This window comes from Lytechinus variegatus, chromosome 9 (genome assembly GCF_018143015.1).
Source record: "Lytechinus variegatus isolate NC3 chromosome 9, Lvar_3.0, whole genome shotgun sequence".
NCBI lineage: Eukaryota > Metazoa > Echinodermata > Echinoidea > Temnopleuroida > Toxopneustidae > Lytechinus > Lytechinus variegatus.
Window position 1 is genome coordinate 7,272,996 of NC_054748.1, and position 20,297 is coordinate 7,293,292.

Below are 20,297 nucleotides of genomic sequence, written 5' to 3' on the forward strand. Positions count from 1 at the left end.
GATCATGTGACCTGAAACTTGCACAAAATGTTCAGTGATGCTTGATTACTATTATGTCCAAGTTTCATGAATCAGATCCATAAACTTTCAAAGTTATGATGGGAATTCAACAGATATCCCCAATTCGTCCAAAGTTCATTGACCCTAAATGACCTTTGACCTTGGTCATGTGACGTGAAACTCATGCAGGATGTTCATTGATACTTGATTAACCTTATGTCCAAGTTTCATGAACTAGGTCCATATATTTTCTAAGTTATGATGACATTTCAAAAACTTAACCTCAGGTTAAGATTGCGATGTTGATTCCTCCAACATGGTCTAAGTTCATTGACCCTAAATGACCTTTGACCTTGGTCATGTGACATGAAACTCTAATAGGATGTTCAGTAATACTTGATTAACCTTATGGCCAAGTTTTATTAACTAGGTCCATATACTTTCTAAGTTATGATGTCATTTCAAAAACTTAACCTCAGGTTAAGATTTGATGTTGACGCCGCCGCCGCCGCCGCCGCCGCCGCCGGCGCCGCCGCCGTCGCCGCCGCCGTCGCCGTCGCCAAAGCGGCGCCTATAGTCTCACTTGCTTCGCAGGTGAGACAAAAATAGAATAAACAAAGAAGGCAACACAGTGTTAGACTTGAGAAAAAATGTAAGGAATTGGAAGGGAGGGTGAACTAAAAAGTGAAGGAGAGAATGAAAAGACAAACGAAAAAAGATGAATAAAGAAGAAAGAAAGAATAAGTTAAGGGGAAAATGAAAGGAAAAAAATAAAAGAGAAAACAATTTTCGGTCATTTTTTTAATTAAATATAATAAGAAAGAAAAAGAAAGGAATTCAGATGATTAAATGTTTGAAAAGACAAAATAAAGGAGAAAAAAGGAGGAGGAAAGAAAGAATGAAGGAAAGAAAAATGCTTCCTTCATTCTTTGAAAGAAAGAAACAAACAAACAAAGAAAAAAGAAGGCAGGATGGGAGGGAGGAAGGAAGGTAGGAAGGAAGGGAGGGAAAGAAATAAGGGAAAAGAATTAGAAGAAAAAATAAAATAAAGAATGAAAGAAAGAAAGGAGGAAAAAGAGGGAGGAAAGAATGAAGGGATGAGAGATTGAAAAAAAAGGAAAGTTATGGAAGGAGAGAGAGAACATAGGGAAAAGGAAAGGGAGGGAGAAGGGAGCAAAGTAAAGTTTAGGAAAAGAAAGAATGAATGAAATTAAACAGGAAATTTAATTAAAAAAAACAGTAAGAGAAAGAAGCAAAGAAAGAAAAATGAACAGAGAGAGAAAAGATCAAGAAAGAAAGATAGGAAATGAAGATAGACGGAACAAAAAAAGGCAAGCAGGAAGGATAGAATGATGGAGAAAGAAGGGTAGAAAAGAAAGAAACGGAAAAAAGTTCAAGCTTCAACAAACAAAACAATCAAATCCTCCAACAAAGATCATAATGATATTTGGTGTTCTTAAAATATATTTTTTAAATTAAAAAAAAACTAAAATGTTTGATTTGATTTGAATTATTTATTATTTTCTTCTGCATCCAAAACATTCGTATAATACATTTTTCATAACATATTAAACATAGTGAGCGTTGTGGCCCAGTGGATTAGTCTTCGGACTTTGAAACAGAGGGTCGTGTGTTCGAATCCCAGCCATGGCGTAATTTCCTTCAGCAAGAAACTGATCCACGATGTGCTGCACTCGACCCAGGTGAGGTAAATGGGTACCGGTAGGAAGCAATTCCTTAAGAAGCTGTGTGCGCTATGAACGCCTAGCTTAGCTGGGTAATATAGGAGCGCCTTGAGCACCTAACAATTAAGGTGGAAATGTGCGCAATATAAATATCCTATCCTATATTATTATAATATGTAAGCATTTTTGGCATGAATTATAAACAAGAGTACTAAAAAGATGATTCCAGACAAAAATGATTAACTATATGATATTCACAATTAAAGAAATGTTAGAGAAATAAATAAAATTTCAAAGTGAAGCATTTTCAAAGTAATTAGATGAAACATCGGGGCATGATACACATCTACACTGTTAGAAAAAATAAAAGAAGTTCTTGCAGCAGACTCTCGAGAACACCTGTAATCTTACCGAATTGCGTAATCCTACAGGATATTGGTATTTGATGTATGGAATCTTACAAATTTCCTTGAATAAAACACCCTTTCCCCCTTTTTAAACAGACCTGTTCTGTTCAATTGCAGAAAAATTCTTGTTTTATGAATTTACGGAATGATTCTGTTATTGCTTTCTACAAAATCTTCTGTTTATTTTCTGTAAAATCACGGTTTTTTTAACAGTGTAGACTCAAAACGAAAGCTGAAACAACTAGATCTAGTTATAAAAAACTAAATAATTTGTTCCTCTGATTACATCTCCAAATCAGTAATCTGAGAATTCATAATATATTTTGTGATTATTTTGGTGAAAAAAACTGTTTATTATGTGATTGTTTGCACCATTGAGAATCTGCTCCGATCCTACATGCCTATAGCTCGTAGCTTGTTACACATAGTCAGACAGGAGGCCACTTCATTTGCAATGTATTGGGTTAGCAAGAAAATCACCACAAAACTTGTATAAGTTAGCAGTTATCGATTTTATCGTCGTCTCTTCTTTGTCATCTGTTGGGTATTTGAGGAAAATTCGTCACTTTTAAATGTATTAACTACATTTTGTTCAATATACTAAAATACGGGACAAATAGGCGTCCCGGGAAGGGTCTGTCGGGACGCCGGGACAAAAGAGCAAAATACGGGACAATCCCGGGAAATACGGGACGTCTGGTCACCCTGAATTTATTCACGATAAAAGGGATACGACGCAGAAAGTTTACTTCAAATATTCTGATGATAACATAGATTAAACGTTTGCCTTAAATGAGTGAAGAGACGAAGATTGTTTTACAGACTCTGCTGGTAGAGAATTCCACAAATCTGGACCATGGTGTCTTATGGATCTCTGCGCAATAAGCAGTTTAGGGTTGATTAAATGGAAATTTGAATAGTTACGGGTAGGGTATGAATGAATAGATGTATTCAGAGAATAAAAATTGTGGAATGAAGGTAGGTTGGAGCATGTTATTTACGTACTTAAACATAAGTAGTAAACTTTGAAGTGTATTTATGTCAAATACTGTCAGAGTCTTTAGTTTATGGAATAATGGATTTGTGTGTGATAAATATTGGGAATCAGTACAGATTCGAATTGTTTTTCTGTAATTAAGTAAATTGTATTAAAGTTTTCCATTCTTTAAAGGACAAGTCCATCCCAACAAAAACTTGATTTGAATAAAAAGAGAAAAATTCAACAAGCATAACACCGAAAATTTCATCAAAATCGGATGTAAAATAAGAAAGTTATGGCATTTTAAAATTTCGCTTATTTTCAACAAAATAGTTATATGAACGAGCCAGTTACATCCAAATGAGAGAGTTGATGACATCACTCACTATTTCTTTTGTATTTTATTAAATGAAATATGAAATATTTTTATTTTCTCGTCATTGTCATGTGAAATGAAGTTTCATTCCTCCATGAACACGTGGAATTCCATTATTTTAACATTTTGTGCTTCAGGCGATGAGGCCCTAATCATCAAATTCGTAAAAATTGAAATACTGTATATTTCAAACAATAAAAAACAAAAGAAATAGTGAGTGACGTCATTGATTCTCTCATTTGGATGTAACTGGCTCGTTCATATAACTATTTTGTTGAAAATAAGCGGAACTTTGAAATGTCATAACTTTCTTATTTTACATCCAATTTTGATGAAATTTTCAGCATTGTGCTTGTCTGATTTTTCTCTATTGATTTAAATCTACATTTTTCTGAGGTGGACTTGACCTTTAAGTACAAATGTCAAAAATTTTCAGCTCGCGCTTCGCGCTCGTATTATTTGATTGTGCAATATGTAAATGTCTTCATGGCTAAATGCAAGCAGTCCTTAAAAGGCACTTTTCGATCAGTTCAAAACGTGTACAAACATTTTCTACTCGCTCTTTGCGCTCGCATTATTAATGTAGGAAGATCCCCTCTTACTCATCTTTTTCATGATTTAGGAAACATGAATAGAGTGTCCCGTTCTAAGTCTAAATCTATAATTTTTCCGCTCGCACTTCGCGCTCGCATCAATTGATTTGATTTGATTTATTGTTTCTTCTGCATCCATAATATTTGTATAATACATTTTTCACAACATAATAAACATAATATGTTAGCATTTTTGGCATGACTCATAAGTAAAGAGTACTAAAAAATAATTCCATTCTTTATGTACAAATGTCAAAAATTTTCAGCGAGCGCGAATTATTTGATTGATGAAATATGTAATGTATTCATGGCTAAATGCAAGCAGTCCTTACAAGGCACTTTTCGATCAGTTCAAAACGTATACAAACATTTTCTGCTCGCGCTTTGCGCTCGCATTATTAATGTAGAAAGATCCCCTCTTACTCATCTTTTTTCATGATTTAGGAAACATGAATAGAGTGTCCCGTTCTAGGTCTAAATCTATAATTTTCCGCTCGCACTTCGCGCTCGCATCAATTGATTTGATTTGATTTATTGTTTCTTCTGCATCCATAACATTTGTATAATACATTTTTCACAACATAATAAACATAATATGTTAGCATTTTTGGCATGAATCATAAGTAAAGAGTACTAAAAAAATAATTCCATTATTTATGTAGAAATGTCAAAAATTTTCAGCTCGCGCTTCGCGCTCGCATTATTTGATTGATGAAATATGTAATGTATTCATGGCTAAATGCAAGCAGTCCTTACAAGGCACTTTTCGATCAGTTCAAAACGTATACAAACATTTTCTGCTCGCGCTTTGCGCTCGCATTATTAATGTAGGAAGATCCCCTCTTACTCATCTTTTTCATGATTTAGGAAACATGAATAGAGTGTCCCGTTCTAGGTCTAAATCTATGGCTAACTGTATGCAATCTTTAACGGGACTGGTAGGCCTACCTTTCTGATCAGTTCAAAACGTTTATCAAAAAATATTGCAGGCACATCTATTTTTCAGAATGTTCAAATTTTAGGAAAAAATACATACAATTTCAAAAAAACAAATTGCTCGCGCTTCGCGCAGGCATTATAAAATAAGGATTATGATATTATACATTTATGTTGATTTAAAGAATAAAGCTAAGAAGTGACTTATAGGACTACCCCCTTCAATGAAACAAACGAAAAAAAAAACATCTTCGAGCGGCCGATCGGGGAAAATATGGCTAAAAAAAAATTCCGGGCCCCTTTATTGGCAAAAGGCTGGATCCACCCCTGATTCATGTGCCTATGAAATAAGATAATTTAACATGCATTTAAGGCACTTATGATTGCCTGGGGGAGGGAGGAGCCGCCATTTTTCCGAAAAGTACACAGGGGCGCCAAAATCAGGTCGAATTTGGGCCCCCCTCCCTACGAAATCCTGGATCCGCGCCTGTATATATATAGGCATATGTGTGAGTTTGTTTATTTTGTGTGATCGAGCGCCTTTGGAAAATTGATTCATGATTTTGCCCCCCCCAACTGAAAAATGGATCGACGCCCCTGCCTGCAAGGCTTTTTTATGACCCATGGCTGGAGAACTGTTGGCCCTATGGCACCCAACCCCGAATGATAGATGCTCTCGGTGTAACGGCCTGGTCACACCGCCTGAGCGTTGTTGGAGCGGTCGTGGAGCGGTAGGTAGAGGGGGTCGAATTTCGCTCACAAAATTGGGGAAAAATCAAAAACAAAATAAAAACAATCGAAATCGAAAATGGTGAACGGGAGCGAGCGGTGATGATTTTTTTTTTCTCTCCGCTCCACGACCGCTCCAACAATGCTCGGGCGATGTGACTATGCCTTAAGCTGTCGGGCTGTCAAAGCTCACGTAATACAATCAAAGGTCATTTAAGGCCATGTGTGAAAGTTTATGTACCTACGATACGTGATGGCTCCTTTTTCCAATTGGCGTAAATCCGTGACGTCATTCTATTCAAATGGGGGGGGGTGGGGGAGGGGTGAAGCAATAGATCATCGCCCCGAACAATAGGTACACCGCTCGTATTTATGCCAGTGCACTTTACAATGAAAAATTTGCCATGAATGTATTATAGGGCTATCAGAGTTTATAAGGTCAAAGTCATTTGGAATCAAGCGTTCAAGTTTATCTGCAATACTTTCTCATGATATCAAACAAATATTCATGTCAGATCATATCGAGTTTTTGATTTTACTTCGCAGAAACTCTCTAAATCGCGTTGATTCTTTTTAAAATGCAGTTAGAATCACAATGGAGAGCTGAGGCTCTTATCAAAGTTAGTGAACTGTGAGAGCAGATCTTAAGAAGATTTCCAGCGGAAGAACAATTGCAAATGTGTCGTTGTCCAGAGTAAAGAGATTCCGATGCAGTTCTGATCCTCGAACTTTCGACTTAAATACGAAGAGCTAATTCAGCTCTCAAAGAGCGTGTATATCGACTGCATTTCGGAGTGCTGATTTTTCTCGTTCGAATTTGAACCACACAAATCAGCACCCTGAAGTGCAGTCACTATACACGCTCTTTAAGAGCTGAATTAACTCCTCGTTTTTTAGATGATATCAACGCATGTTATGTAATATGAATGCTAGCTTACGTGAAGCTTGAAAAAAAATTATGAATAGATAATTCAAAATTTTCAAGCCCACCCCCGCCCCTCCACAAACACTCATCGTTCAATCATGAAATTGTTTCGAGGGTTTTTCCCTCGAAAATATGTAGTCGGCTGGATTTGATTATGTTTTACCTTTTAATCCGGACCCTAATCTTGCTTGTTCACTCTTGAGATACCGACCAACGTTGCTGTGACCGCCCCGAGATGCCGGGTGGAGAGCTGTTTGTGCTCCTTGATCAGTGAGATATTTCACGACATCAAGATATCCCGTCTGTGATGCATAGCTGAGAGGTGTCATACCTTGATCATTAGCCGTATCAGCTTGTGCTCCTTGATCAATGAGATACTTCACGACATCAAGATGACCATTGAATGATGCCCTGTGGAGAGATGTAGTACCCTCATTATCAGCCGTATTAGCTTGTGCTCCATGATCAATGAGATATTTCACGACATCAAGATGACCCGGGTGTGATGCATAGTGGAGAGGTGTTTTACCATCTTTATCAGCCGTATCAGCTTGTGCTCCTTGATCAATGAGATATTTCACGACATCAATATGACCATTGAATGATGCCCTGTGGAGAGGTGTGACACCCTTATTATCAGCCGTATTAGCTTTTGCTCCTTGATCAATGAGATATTTTACGACATCAAGATGACCCGGGTCTGATGCATAGTAGAGAGGTGTTCCACCATCATTATCAGCCGTATCAGCTTGTGCTCCTTGATCAATGAGATATTTCACGACATCAAGATGACCATTGAGTGATGCACCGTGGATAGGTGTGACTCCCTCATTATCAGCCGTATTAGCTTGTACTCCTTGATCAATGAGATATTTCACGACATCAAGATGACCATTCAATGATGCATTGTAGAGAGGTGTGATACCCGTATTATCAGCCGTATTAGCTTGTGCTCCTTGATCAATGAGATATTTCACGACATCAAGATGACCATTGAGTGATGCACCGTGGATAGGTGTGACTCCCTCATTATCAGCCGTATTAGCTTGTACTCCTTGATCAATGAGATATTTCACGACATCAAGATGACCATTGAGTGATGCACTGTGGATAGGTGTGACTCCCTCATTATCAGCCGTATTAGCTTGTGCTCCTTGATCAATGAGATATTTCACGACATCAAGATGACCATTGAGTGATGCACCGTGGATAGGTGTGACTCCCTCATTATCAGCCGTATTAGCTTGTGCTCCTTGATCAATGAGATATTTCACGACATCAAGATGACCATTGAATGATGCAATGTTGAGAGGTGTGACACCGGCATTACTAGCCGTATTCATGGTATTAGCTTGTGCTCCTTGATCAATGAGATATTTCACGACATCAAGATGACCATTCAATGATGCACCGTGGAGAGGGGTGATACCATCATTATCAGCCGTATCAGCTTGTGCTCCTTGATCAATGAGATACTTCACGACATCAAGATGACCATTGATTGATGCCCTGTGGAGAGGTGTGACACCCTTATTATCAGCCGTATTAGCTTGTGCTCCTTGATCAATGAGATATTTCACGACATCAAGATGACCATTGACTGATGCACTGTGGAGAGGAGTGATACCCTTATTATCAGCCATATCAAATTGTGCTCCTTGATCAATGAGAGACCTCACCAGGGTGACCAGATTTCACAAAATGAAATACGGGACAATCTACAAAAAATAGAATAAACAAAGAAGGCAACACAGTGTTAGACTTGAGAAAAAATGTAAGGAATTGGAAGGGAGGGTGAACTAAAAAATGAAGGAGAGAATGAAAAGACAAACGAAAAAAGATGAATAAAGAAGAAAGAAAGAATAAGTTAAGGGGAAAATGAAAGGAAAAAAATAAGAGAAAACAATTTTCGGTCATTTTTTTAATTAAATATAATAAGAAAGAAAAAGAAAGGAATTCAGATGATTAAATGTTTGAAAAGACAAAATAAAGGAGTATAAAAAAGGAGGAAAGAAAGAATGAAGGAAAGAAAAATGCTTCCTTCATTCTTTGAAAGAAAGAAACAAACAAAGAAAAAAGAAGGCAGGATGGGAGGGAGGAAGGAAGGTAGGAAGGAAGGGAGGGAAAGAAAGGATAAGGGAAAAGAATTAAAAGAAAAAATAAAATAAAGAATGAAAGAAAGGAGGAAAAAGAGGGAGGAAAGAATGAAGGGATGAGAGATTGAAAAAAAGGAAAGTTATGGAAGGAGAGAGAGAACATAGGGAAAAGGAAAGGGAGGGAGAAGGGAGCAAAGTAAAGTTTAGGAAAAGAAAGAATGAATGAAATTAAACAGGAAATTTAATTAAAAAAAACAGTAAGAGAAAGAAGCAAAGAAAGAAAAATGAACAGAGAGAGAAAAGATCAAGAAAGAAAGATAGGAAATGAAGATAGACGGAACAAAAAAAGGCAAGCAGGAAGGATAGAATGATGGAGAAAGAAGGGTAGAAAAGAAAGAAACGGAAAAAAGTTCAAGCTTCAACAAACAAAACAATCAAATCCTCCAACAAAGATCATAATGATATTTGGTGTTCTTAAAATATATTTTTTAAATTAAAAAAAAACTAAAATGTTTGATTTGATTTGATTTGAATTATTTATTATTTTCTTCTGCATCCAAAACATTCGTATAATACATTTTTCATAACATATTAAACATAGTGAGCGTTGTGGCCCAGTGGATTAGTCTTCGGGCTTCGAAACAGAGGGTCGTGTGTTCGAATCCCAGCCATGGCGTAATTTCCTTCAGCAAGAAACTGATCCACGATGTGCTGCACTCGACCCAGGTGAGGTAAATGGGTACCGGTAGGAAGCAATTCCTTAAGAAGCTGTGTGCGCTATGAACGCCAAGCTTAGCTGGGTAATATAGGAGCGCCTTGAGCACCTAACAATTAAGGTGGAAATGTGCGCAATATAAATATCCTATCCTATATTATTATAATATGTAAGCATTTTTGGCATGAATTATAAACAAGAGTACTAAAAAGATGATTCCAGACAAAAATGATTAACTATATGATATTCACAATTAAAGAAATGTTAGAGAAATAAATAAAATTTCAAAGTGAAGCATTTTCAAAGTAATTAGATGAAACATCGCGGCATGATACACATCTACACTGTTAGAAAAAATAAAAGAAGTTCTTGCAGCAGACTCTCGAGAACACCTGTAATCTTACCGAATTGCGTAATCCTACAGGATATTGGTATTTGATGTATGGAATCTTACAAATTTCCTTGAATAAAACACCCTTTCCCCCTTTTTAAACAGACCTGTTCTGTTCAATTGCAGAAAAATTCTTGTTTTATGAATTTACGGAATGATAATGGCCCGAATTCACAAAGGTGGACTAAAGTTATACCGGGGTTAAATTTAGTCGGGGGTTAGCTAATACCGGGGTATAAAGTTAGTCCACCGCGCTATTCACAAACGGTGGACTTACTAATCCATGGACTAACTTTATACCCGGGTGCTAAAGTTAGTCCACGGCTGAGTTATACCCCGGGTATAACTTTAGTCCATGGATTAAATCATGAACTGAAGCTAGCATACTATTATAGCACTGCACTGAGCATGCTCAGTGTAATAAAGCAGTACTGAGCATGCTCAGAGCCGTATTTGAGAGTTTAGTCTGCTAGGGCCGTATGAAAAGTAGCCATCACATGAATTAGGAGGCAGAACTCAACCAAAAAATCATGTATCAGCAGCATGCACTTGAATTTCTTAGCAATGCGGTGTTGAGAACGAACATTGTCATTACTTATTTGTTAATATTGGCCAACTTAGGTTCGGACTAGCGCTACCTGCGTGCGAGCTAGCTCGGCTGCGCCTGCAGCATCGTACCGTATCTCGAGAAGTTCAAGCTCACCACAATGTATACGGTACACCGTATGGTAACGTGAACAAGTTATAACTTTTTAGACAGCTGCAGCAACCGGCTGTTTCGAGGGGGTTGTAAACATTTTTTTTTCAATTTCTTATTTCTCAATTGGTGAGTGGAGGCAACGGAGTCCAGCGGAACAATCACAGAGACCAAAGTTGTTTTTAGTTTTGCCTTTTTGGTCTTATGTATGAAGTCCATATCGATCGGCATCGTAACACAGCAGTACGACGTGGATCTAGGCCTACCTAATCTATCTAATACTGTACTGCGTTTTTTTAGGCTTGAGAGTTGAGGAAGTTAGATCTACGGAAGTTAAATCTAACGTTACACATCAATTAAATCCAGAGCTACCAAGTCTCACGCATTGTGCGTGAGACTCACGCATTCAGGGTCCGTCTCACGATCTCACGCATGGCACCCATTTTTCTCACGCATATCGGTACCCAACAGAAAAAAAGAGGAAAAGTAGCATTATTCGCCAGATTATACGACTGGCTGACCGCCTTCGCGTCTAGCCCGGCACACGAGACGAATCAAAAGTGCAGTCAGCGCACAGCTAGTACGTGATACGATGACTAGCGTGCGTGCATCGCATAGTTTTGAAGCCATATCTCATGCGCGCGCGCGTTGCGCGCGCACCTTTTCGCAACGTACGAGTGTAAGTACTGGCCGCGCGCGCTCAGAGACGTCGAGTCATGAAAATCTCACGCATTACATTTTTTTGAACTTGGCATCTCTGTAAATCTAAATGTTAGATTGAGTGCACATTATGATTTGTTTGAAATAAATCATAACCAATCTGATACTAAAGTATTGTATAATCCTACCTACCTTATCGAAGTCCGGTGGAACTTTGCCCGGAGCTAGCTTTGATTGAAAATGGAAATATGGAATTGAATCTTTGTTTGGGTTTTGTCCCGGGTTAAGGTTGTGTACGTTAATTGGATGGGGCCAGCGTCGCGTGGGGCCAAGCGACATGACCTTGATCTGATCCCGCGTCCACAAGCGTGCCCCTTTTCCTTTCCCTCAGAATTGACTTTCCCATTTGAAGTATTTTTTCAATTCATTTATTTATTCTTGTCTTTTTATATGTATCTCGATAAATGGATTTAAACAAATAATTTCAAGCGAGCAATTTTTTTTAATTGACAATTAAATTAACAAATATCCAAGTTTTTGTTAGATTTTCACATGATATATATAAAAGAATAATTTTATTTCACCCTAATTTCTTTTATCTTTCTTTTCTTGGTCATGAATTTATTATTTTTTTTGGGGGGGGAAGAGCCCCAAGTCCCCCCCCCCCCCCCACTCTGTAAGTCAGTTCTACCAACATCTCTAAAAGGAGCTGAGAAACTCATTGGTAGCTCCTCCACACTCAGGTCACTCTTGCAATCGCATTATTCCCAACCTTTACCTATTCTCCAGTTTGTGCTTGCAGTATTTTTTTTTTTGGGGGGGGGTTAAGCTATTCACCATGCTTGCAGTATTTTTTTTCTTTAAAAGAAACACAATTTCCTTATCAGAAAAATAAAGACTTATCAACCCTGGATAAGTGTAAAGGGTATTCCACCCAATCAATGATATATTTGAAATTGGGGAAATAACAGTGGTGTACGTATTAAGCCCAAAATTTTGAGGGGGCTAAATATGGCATATCAGGTAAAATAAAATAAAAATTGCAAGGAAAAATATTCAAAATTTTAATTGCAAATATCCAATTTTGTGATAGATTTGACATAATATTCAAAAATATGTTTTACCCTTCTTTCTTTTTTTTCTTGGTAATAAAGATTTTTTTGGGGAGGGGCTTTTTTCCATGGTCAGTGGTCCCCCTCTATACTTTCAAACTGAAGGGACTAAATTTCCCTAAAAGAAAATAACTTTTAACAAAGATTTATGCTATAACACCACTGGCCATTCTCTCAGTGACACATGTAGCAACCTTTACTCCTTTCATTTCTCATTTGCTTCCATCACATGTACATTATTGTGCATCTTAACGTGCCAAATACTTTTCTCTCAAAAGTTTTACTATAAATAATTTTGCAGTATACCCTACAACAAGTTTCTTGAAGTATATCCTCCTGCACAAGCAAGCAATCACTTGACTTTCTTCATACACAACCTTAACCAACATACCATTACCACCGCCCCTGCCTTACACATAACATTAATCTCTCCTTTGCAGTCTTTCTTATATAAATTTATTTTTTGCTTCCTGCAAGAACGATGAACCATGCAGCATATGGACAGAATTGATAAAAGAATTTCATTTTTGTTTTCTCCTGACACAATTACTTGAAAACGATATCAAAATAAAAGGACAAGTCCACCCCCACAAAGTTGATTTGAATAAAAAGAGAAAAATCAAACAAGTGTAACACTGAAAATTTCATCAAAATCTGATGTAAAGATATTAAATTATGACATTTTTAAAGTTTCGCTTGACCACACATAACAGTTTATATGTACATCCAGGTCGGTATGCAAACTATTTCTTTTTATTCTACTAGATGAAATATTCAAATTTCTCTTCATTGTCAAGTGAACCCAAGATTAGTCACTCCCTGAGCATGTGGAATTTGCATTATTTTAATAATATAATTTGGTTTAGTCAAGTTGGCCCTCAATGTCAAATCTTTAAAACAATGAAATGTTGTACAATTCATACAACAAAAACAAAAGAAATAGTGAAGGACATCATTGACTGTCTCATTTGCATGCCACTGATCTCCACATATAACTGTGTTGTGAAAAATAACCCAAACTTATAAATGTCATAACGTTCCTATTTTACATCCATTTTTGATGAAATTTTCGGCATTATGCTAGGTTGATTTTTTTCTATTAATTCAAATCGAATTCTTTCTGGGGAGGATTTGACCTTTAAAATCAAAACTTATATGTACATGTGTAGTAGACAGAGCAGTTTATTTCGTACATTATTTTTTTTTAAAGTAGATTGAAATTCTTTACATAATGATACGAAGATTGAATAGACTGTTTACATTTTCTTAACAATGCATCAGAAACTCTGAATAAAAATAGATAAACAATGGATTAAAAAAAGTTTAGTCAAGATTTTAAACTCTACAGCTAAAGCATGAATATCACAGGTAATTAGGCAATTATATTTCTGAAAGAAATTAAAGGATGATTCTATCATAAAATAGTAATATCAAACAAATGATAATAGCTTGCGATGTATATATAGTGGTTACTACAGAAATGTATCTTAGTGCCTATGAAAATAGGTGGGAAAAAAAAGGATATTCAGCAAAAATGATATTATATAATTTAAATTTGATAAATTAGGAAGCTGCATATGCTTAGAAATATGACCATTTAATTAACAAAGAGGTTTTGATATTGAAATCATGAGGCTTCAAACATTGATTGTTGTTTAAAAAAAATGGTATAAAAATAGACTTGAATCATAAGAATGACCAAGACCATCTCATGCCAAACTTAGTTAAGCATGAGCAAAATGTTGCTTATACCTCTCACATCCCTGCTTATACATTAGCCCATCGTGTGTGTCATTTATTTCCTGGAATTCACATCCCAAACCTTTTGTCAAACAAGAAAAATGTTGTGAATTTGGGTTTTTAAAAGCAAGATGGTCATTTGATCACTAATGATAAATCGGAATGCATGAATACATCCTATCAACTAAGCTACCATTTTGTGATCACAAGTGTCCACTTTCATACACAGATAATCCAATGGAATGCTTAATACCCGAAGCACATGGTCCTTTTCTATTGACGACAGAATGCAGGCAGGAATTCATCAAAGAGAGGAGCAACGGATACCTGCAATAAGGATCAAAACAAAATGAATATTAAAAAATTTGCTCTTCGTTATTCTTTCTGGAAATATATCTTCATTGATCAAGCAATTAATACCCCCTTTACCTGAAGAGCAAAATGCATTTTTTTTTTTACTATTTTTCATTTCTCCTGCAATAGGAAAGTTAGCAGATTATCTATATATTTTTTTCTTCTGTGAAATCTTTAAAATTGTCTTATTTCACATATAAAGAGTATAAAATTACAAGAAAATTTGACCAACAAGATTGAAATTTGATTAAATACAGTATGTAGTAGGGGCCAATATATGTTTTCTTCATTATCACATACATCTAGTAGGTGTTGAATACAGAGAATATCAAATTGAAAACTGAGTGTGTATACCAACCTATACATTTACAGAAGACCTGTTCTTCCTGCTAAGTACAGGGCTTGTTCCCCATCAGGACTCCTGATGTAGACATGGCCCCAATCGATAGCACCTACGACTCTTGGAAACCTGTAGCAATCATCAAATTGTCGCTGGGTGGTTTGAATTTCTCGTCATCGGACACTTCATTAACTGTTACTCCTTGCCATTGCCTCAGAAAAATCTTTGATGATTCTGCACATGGATGACTATGATATAGTTGATTTGTCTGCTTGCATCTTCTAAAAGGTACCTTTAGTTAATGAATGATAAGTGATGTTGTGTAATTGCTTTATTGATATGAAAGCCAATTGATACTTTACCATTTACATTTGCAAACATTGTGCTTCTGTTATGAGCTGATGTTTATGATGCACTGGAACTGATTAAAGAGATTTTTCTTAGATTCACTAAAAAAAAATCTACTGCAATAACAATCCATGCAAAATGGAGAATATCTCTCTTAAGCTGGAATGACATACCAATATTTCTTTTTGGGTGATTATAAACCATCCTTCATGATAATTTCCCACTTGAATGACATATTTGTATTAAAAAATGTTGCTACATTGTAAAATATGAGAGAAAAATAAAATCCCCACCCATTTGCAACCCAAAGGGTTACATGTTTCATTTCCACAAAAACCTTTCTCTGAAATACCCCAACACTCCCCCTCCCCTGTACTCCTGACTGAAAGCAGAAACAAAAATCATACAATTTGGATGATGAATTATATTAGGTTTTGCATTAATTATTTCTGTAAACCATGTGCATGTTATCATTAATATGCAAGAAGTGGCCTGATGATGTCACATCCACACATTTTCCATACATGAATGTACAAGGGTTCCACGATATTTGCTCTGGCGACAATTACTTAATGGAAAATCTGCATGCTATGCAAAACATAAAACTTAATTTTCATGACTAGATACTTCCAACCCTTGATCCTTACATTATTTTGAACTCGCAATAACTATCTTAAATATATAATCAGCAGTCAACCACATTTTTACATTCCTGGAGGAAAAAATGAACGATTATAATTTCAAATCACTAGAGAACAAGTGGGGATGTGAATATTGCATATTCATGAGGATACACAGAACTGTTTCCCCCAAGTAATGTAAAACTTTAAAATTGAATCAATTCATAATTCTCCATCCAATATTGATGGTTTTTGCGAGCCGAATTTTTCTTTATAAAAATCTCATTATTTTTGGCCTGGAGAATCGCTTTCATAGAACATAATTTGACCCCCCCCCCCCCCCAATTACCTTCTGCTTTATAGTTCGCATATGCAAACTCACCAATGGCATAAAAACAAAGTCCTGTCAAAACATGTAACATGTCAGGCAATGTGTCGTTTCTCTCTGTTGGTAGCCCACTCTGAAAGGTTCATCCTTGTAGCATTCAAATGGATTCTTCCTGTCTCTTAATCCATGCTGTGGTCTTCCTATGTGTTGCTGAATCTGCATGGAAGTTGAAAGATTGTGTTGAAGAGTCATCATGAATGGGCAATTTACTCTTTGAATTTCATTTAATTCAAAAGTGTTTAAAGTGAGGAACAGAATGTCAAAGATTATACAGAAATCCCTAAAAAAAGATAGGATAAAAATGTCTAATTGTCATGAGTAGCTTTTCTATTTACCTACATGTACTTGTAAATGTGAAGAAAGAAAACTGCCAATTGTTGCTGATCATCATCATTGATCAAACCATGCGCGTCTAAGAGATGCTGAATCACTTTCAATTGGCTTGAATAGTGAAGGCAAGGCACTAATTTTATGGAACATTGTTTACACAAAAAGAGGGTATTGCTTCCGAGTGACTTTCGAATAACATATTTTCATGAATCTTCATCAAAGTCTCATTAAACTTTTTTTTTCTACATCCACCCCCCCCCCCCTGGCATTCATAAGACTGACTATGCTTTTTTCTCTCTTTTAAATAAATATTCAACAAAATGTCAGGATTAATTGGAGATCAACAAGCCTTTAAAAAAAGCTAGTGACCAGTACACATATGCTTATAACATACAAGCAAGGTCCCCCCCCCCCCCTCTTCCTTTTTGTCAATTACTATGACAAGAATGAAAAAGTAACATACATGATACATTAACAATTACAAGATGAATTCAAATCACAGAAATAACATTTAATGCAAAATGCCATTTTAATGATATCTAATTTTTTTCAATATGAATTGATAAGACATACCTCACTCTGTTGCAAGAAGGCACAGCAGTTCAAAAATGTGAGCCATGTTTGTCGTCTTGATTGATCACAATCTGCCGAGTATGGTCTGTTTCTGATATGGAAGAAAAAAAAAGAATGAAAAAATATTTATTCATCAATCATACTGCAATGTACTAGGCCCTATATCAAAGAAAAAAATAATAAGCAGGTACAATTGTAGAATGATAAAATCCGCTGTTTCAAAGGAGTCTTTCAACATTTTCTGATTTTTTTTGTGAGAGGGGATGCTGCGGAGCCACATGAAGTCTCAGGGGAGCATATCTCTGACAGAAATAAACCTATTTATCGGTCTACTACAAATGTTTAGAACTAAAGATCAAATGCACTTGTAGTTATGTGCGGTCTCGTGTGGATTTAACATTGGAAGGACACCTTGTGAAAAAAAAAATACTTGAAACAAAGAGAGTGGGGTAGAGAAAATAACCCCCAAAAGATAGAATTTTCAAAGTTAGACCTCAGTTAGAATTACTCAAATTATTCAATTAGGCCTAGGATTTCCATTATTTTTTGTTTTGACGACACCGTAAATCTAGAAGTGATCGCAAATGCGATGCCGAAGGTAAGTAAAACTTAGTTTTAGTAAAATCAAAGTCATATTAAAATTAAGTTCATATACAGCTGTTGGAGTAAACAGTGGTGAGTGGAACCCAATCTTTTTAAAACATTTTTTTCCAAAAATATTTAAATCAGGGCTTAGCCTTAGACTCGAGTTGACCCTTATTAAATTTTTTTTTTTTACTCCAACGATGTTGTAGGACTAACTCTAACATGGCTACCAGGTAAGCCTGGCCATCTATCCAAGCCAAGGCAAAGCCAGCCCAGGGTAGAATGTCCAAGTTAGACCGGCTCTTGTATTTGTAACGTTAGAATTTTATTTTTATCGCTGCTCTCCTTGGTCTTGATTCACTTTTCAGACAAAATTCGATGCTCAGTATTGTGTTTGCAGGGGTATCGTAGACAACAAAAAATCCATGAAAATCACACAAAATCGAAAATCACTCAAAATCACTGCCTGGCATAACTAGTATCGGCCTTTCAATCACGCCTACCTCGCCTGTGAGTGTGACTGCTAATTGCGTCTCGCACTGCACTGCTCATCTGATAACCAAGAACGCACACAAAAATACATGGCTGGGACTGAGCAGCTTAGAGACGCGACGATAACAATGATTAAAATACCATTTCAAGTTTTCGAGTACACTTTTTGGAAAGTTAAAGCTATCAATGATAGTTACAGATGGAACTGAAGGCTCCGTCATGATTTAAGCTCCAATAAATTATGTAATTTACTTACAATCTCGGTCGAAGTCGTGAAATTTTAAGCTTTAGATAAGCCGATCACACCGAATCTCGTCTCCGTCCAAAAAACTTTTTTTTTGCAGCAAACTTTTCTGCAACCGCAATGCTGCTCTCTGATTGGTTAAAACCGTGGACTAACTTTAATCCACCGATTTAGTCCACCCCAAAGAGCTGACTAAATCGTGACGTCAAATGACGCGTTTTATACCCCGGTATAACTTTAGTCCACCTTTGTGAATCGCAAAAGTTAGTACCTAGGTACTAACTTTAGTCCATGGATTAAAATGACGTCAAATGACGCGTTTTATACCCCGGGTATAATATTAGTCCACCTTTGTGAATTCGGGCCTCTGTTATTGCTTTCTACAAAATCTTCTGTTTATTTTCTGTAAAATCACGGTTTTTTTAACAGTGTAGACTCAAAACGAAAGCTGAAACAACTAGATCTAGTTATAAAAAACTAAATAATTTGTTCCTCTGATTACATCTCCAAATCAGTAATCTGAGAATTCATAATATATTTTGTGATTATTTTGGTGAAAAAAACTGTTTATTATGTGATTGTTTGCACCATTGAGAATCTGCTCCGATCCTACATGCCTATACTATAGCTCGTAGCTTGTTACACATAGACAGGAGGCCACTTCATTTGCAATGTATTGGGTTAGCAAGAAAATCACCACAAAACTTGTATAAGTTAGCAGTTATCGATTTTATCGTCGTCTCTTCTTTGTCATCTGTTGGGTATTTGAGGAAAATTCGTCACTTTTAGTTTTAAATGTAGGCCCTAAGTTAGGGCCTAACTACATTTTGTTCAATATACTAAAATACGGGACAAATAGGCGTCCCGGGAGGGTCTGTCGGGACGCCGGGACAAAGAGCAAAATACGGGACAATCCCGGGAAATACGGGACGTCTGGTCACCCTGGACCTCACTGTATCATGCTAAATGCATGATGTCAGCTAATGCAGTTTCGCACCGGTCGATTACCAACGTACCTTACGGTAAGGTACCGTACGTTGGTAATCGACCGGTGCGAAACTGTGAACAGTTACCGGTGGTAAGGCTTACCACCGGTAACTGTTCACAAATGTCCGAGCAAGTCTCTCGGTCACATTTTGAGGTCAAATTGGGCCCAGCATCGTATTTCACCGCTTTCTGAAGAATTTCGATTTTCTTAGGATTCTAAATTTGTTGAATCTTACGAATTTTGGATTGAAATCATTACCTGAATGTTCCCGTTCCATATACCTTGTAGCGAAGAGTATTATGAGCTGAAATTATGAAGCAAATTTCGGTATTACTCTCTATTTTGTATGGTAGCCGTGATCCACACTTGGGCGTTGTGGCGTGCGCCTGTAATCCAAGCTGTGGGGAAGTTACAAATTGATGCAGAGGTTCGAGGTTCGAGCCCTGGTCACGTCTTTCGGATGGTGACGTTAAAGGTCGGTCCCAGACGTAAATAATCATATCTGATTGATACACGTCTGACAAAACTCAAATACACACATACACACACACACTTGGAAATTTTCCTTTTCCTTTGCCTCGAATGAGAACGGTACACTCGATACGCAAGATGAAAACGAGAGAGAAGGGGGGAGGGGGGTCGAGAAAAAATTTCAACTTGACTTTTTTAGGTAGAGAGCGAGAGACAAGAGGGGAATAGTGAAAAAAAGGGGGAAGCAATAAATTAACAGCGGGGGCGCCAATATGAAGTTGACCGGGGGGGGGGGGCGGGGCATATTGATCTTTCATTGGGGCTGCGGGGGGGGTGTCAAATTGATGCTTGCCGTTGGGGCACCATTTTGATGTTTGCCCCGGGCGGCAAAGGCTTGTTTCATATGGGGGGGGGCAAACTAATAATGTTTCAAAGGGGCCGGGGGCATGCATGTTTTACATATCGGCAACAAATTCATGTCAACCGCCAGGGGCGCCAAAGTGAACTTAAACTCGGGGGGTGC

General features: G+C 37.0%; 1 protein-coding gene across 2 annotated transcripts; it reads right to left on the reverse strand.

Moving 5' to 3' along the window:
* Positions 1-5,792: 5,792 nt before the first annotated feature.
* On the reverse strand, positions 5,793-19,646 carry LOC121421097 (ankyrin repeat, PH and SEC7 domain containing protein secG-like). 2 transcript variants are annotated; one of them, XM_041615714.1, is made up of 3 exons: positions 19,562-19,646; positions 7,919-8,348; positions 5,793-7,819 (listed from the first exon to the last, which is right to left on the reverse strand). In XM_041615714.1, the coding sequence occupies exons 2-3, from the start codon at positions 8,271-8,273 to the stop codon at positions 6,783-6,785; spliced, it is 1,392 nt and encodes a 463-aa protein (XP_041471648.1). In that variant the 5' UTR covers positions 8,274-8,348; positions 19,562-19,646; the 3' UTR covers positions 5,793-6,782. The 2 variants fall into 2 exon arrangements, with proteins under 2 accessions (XP_041471648.1, XP_041471647.1); XM_041615713.1 differs by having other exon boundaries at positions 5,793-8,348.
* Positions 19,647-20,297: the final 651 nt, after the last annotated feature.

What these genes read in the sequence shown, in the direction of transcription:
- LOC121421097 (XM_041615713.1), bottom strand. Translation starts at nt 8,273, where the DNA reads ATGGCTGATAATAAGGGTATCACTCCTCTCCACAGTGCATCAGTCAAT.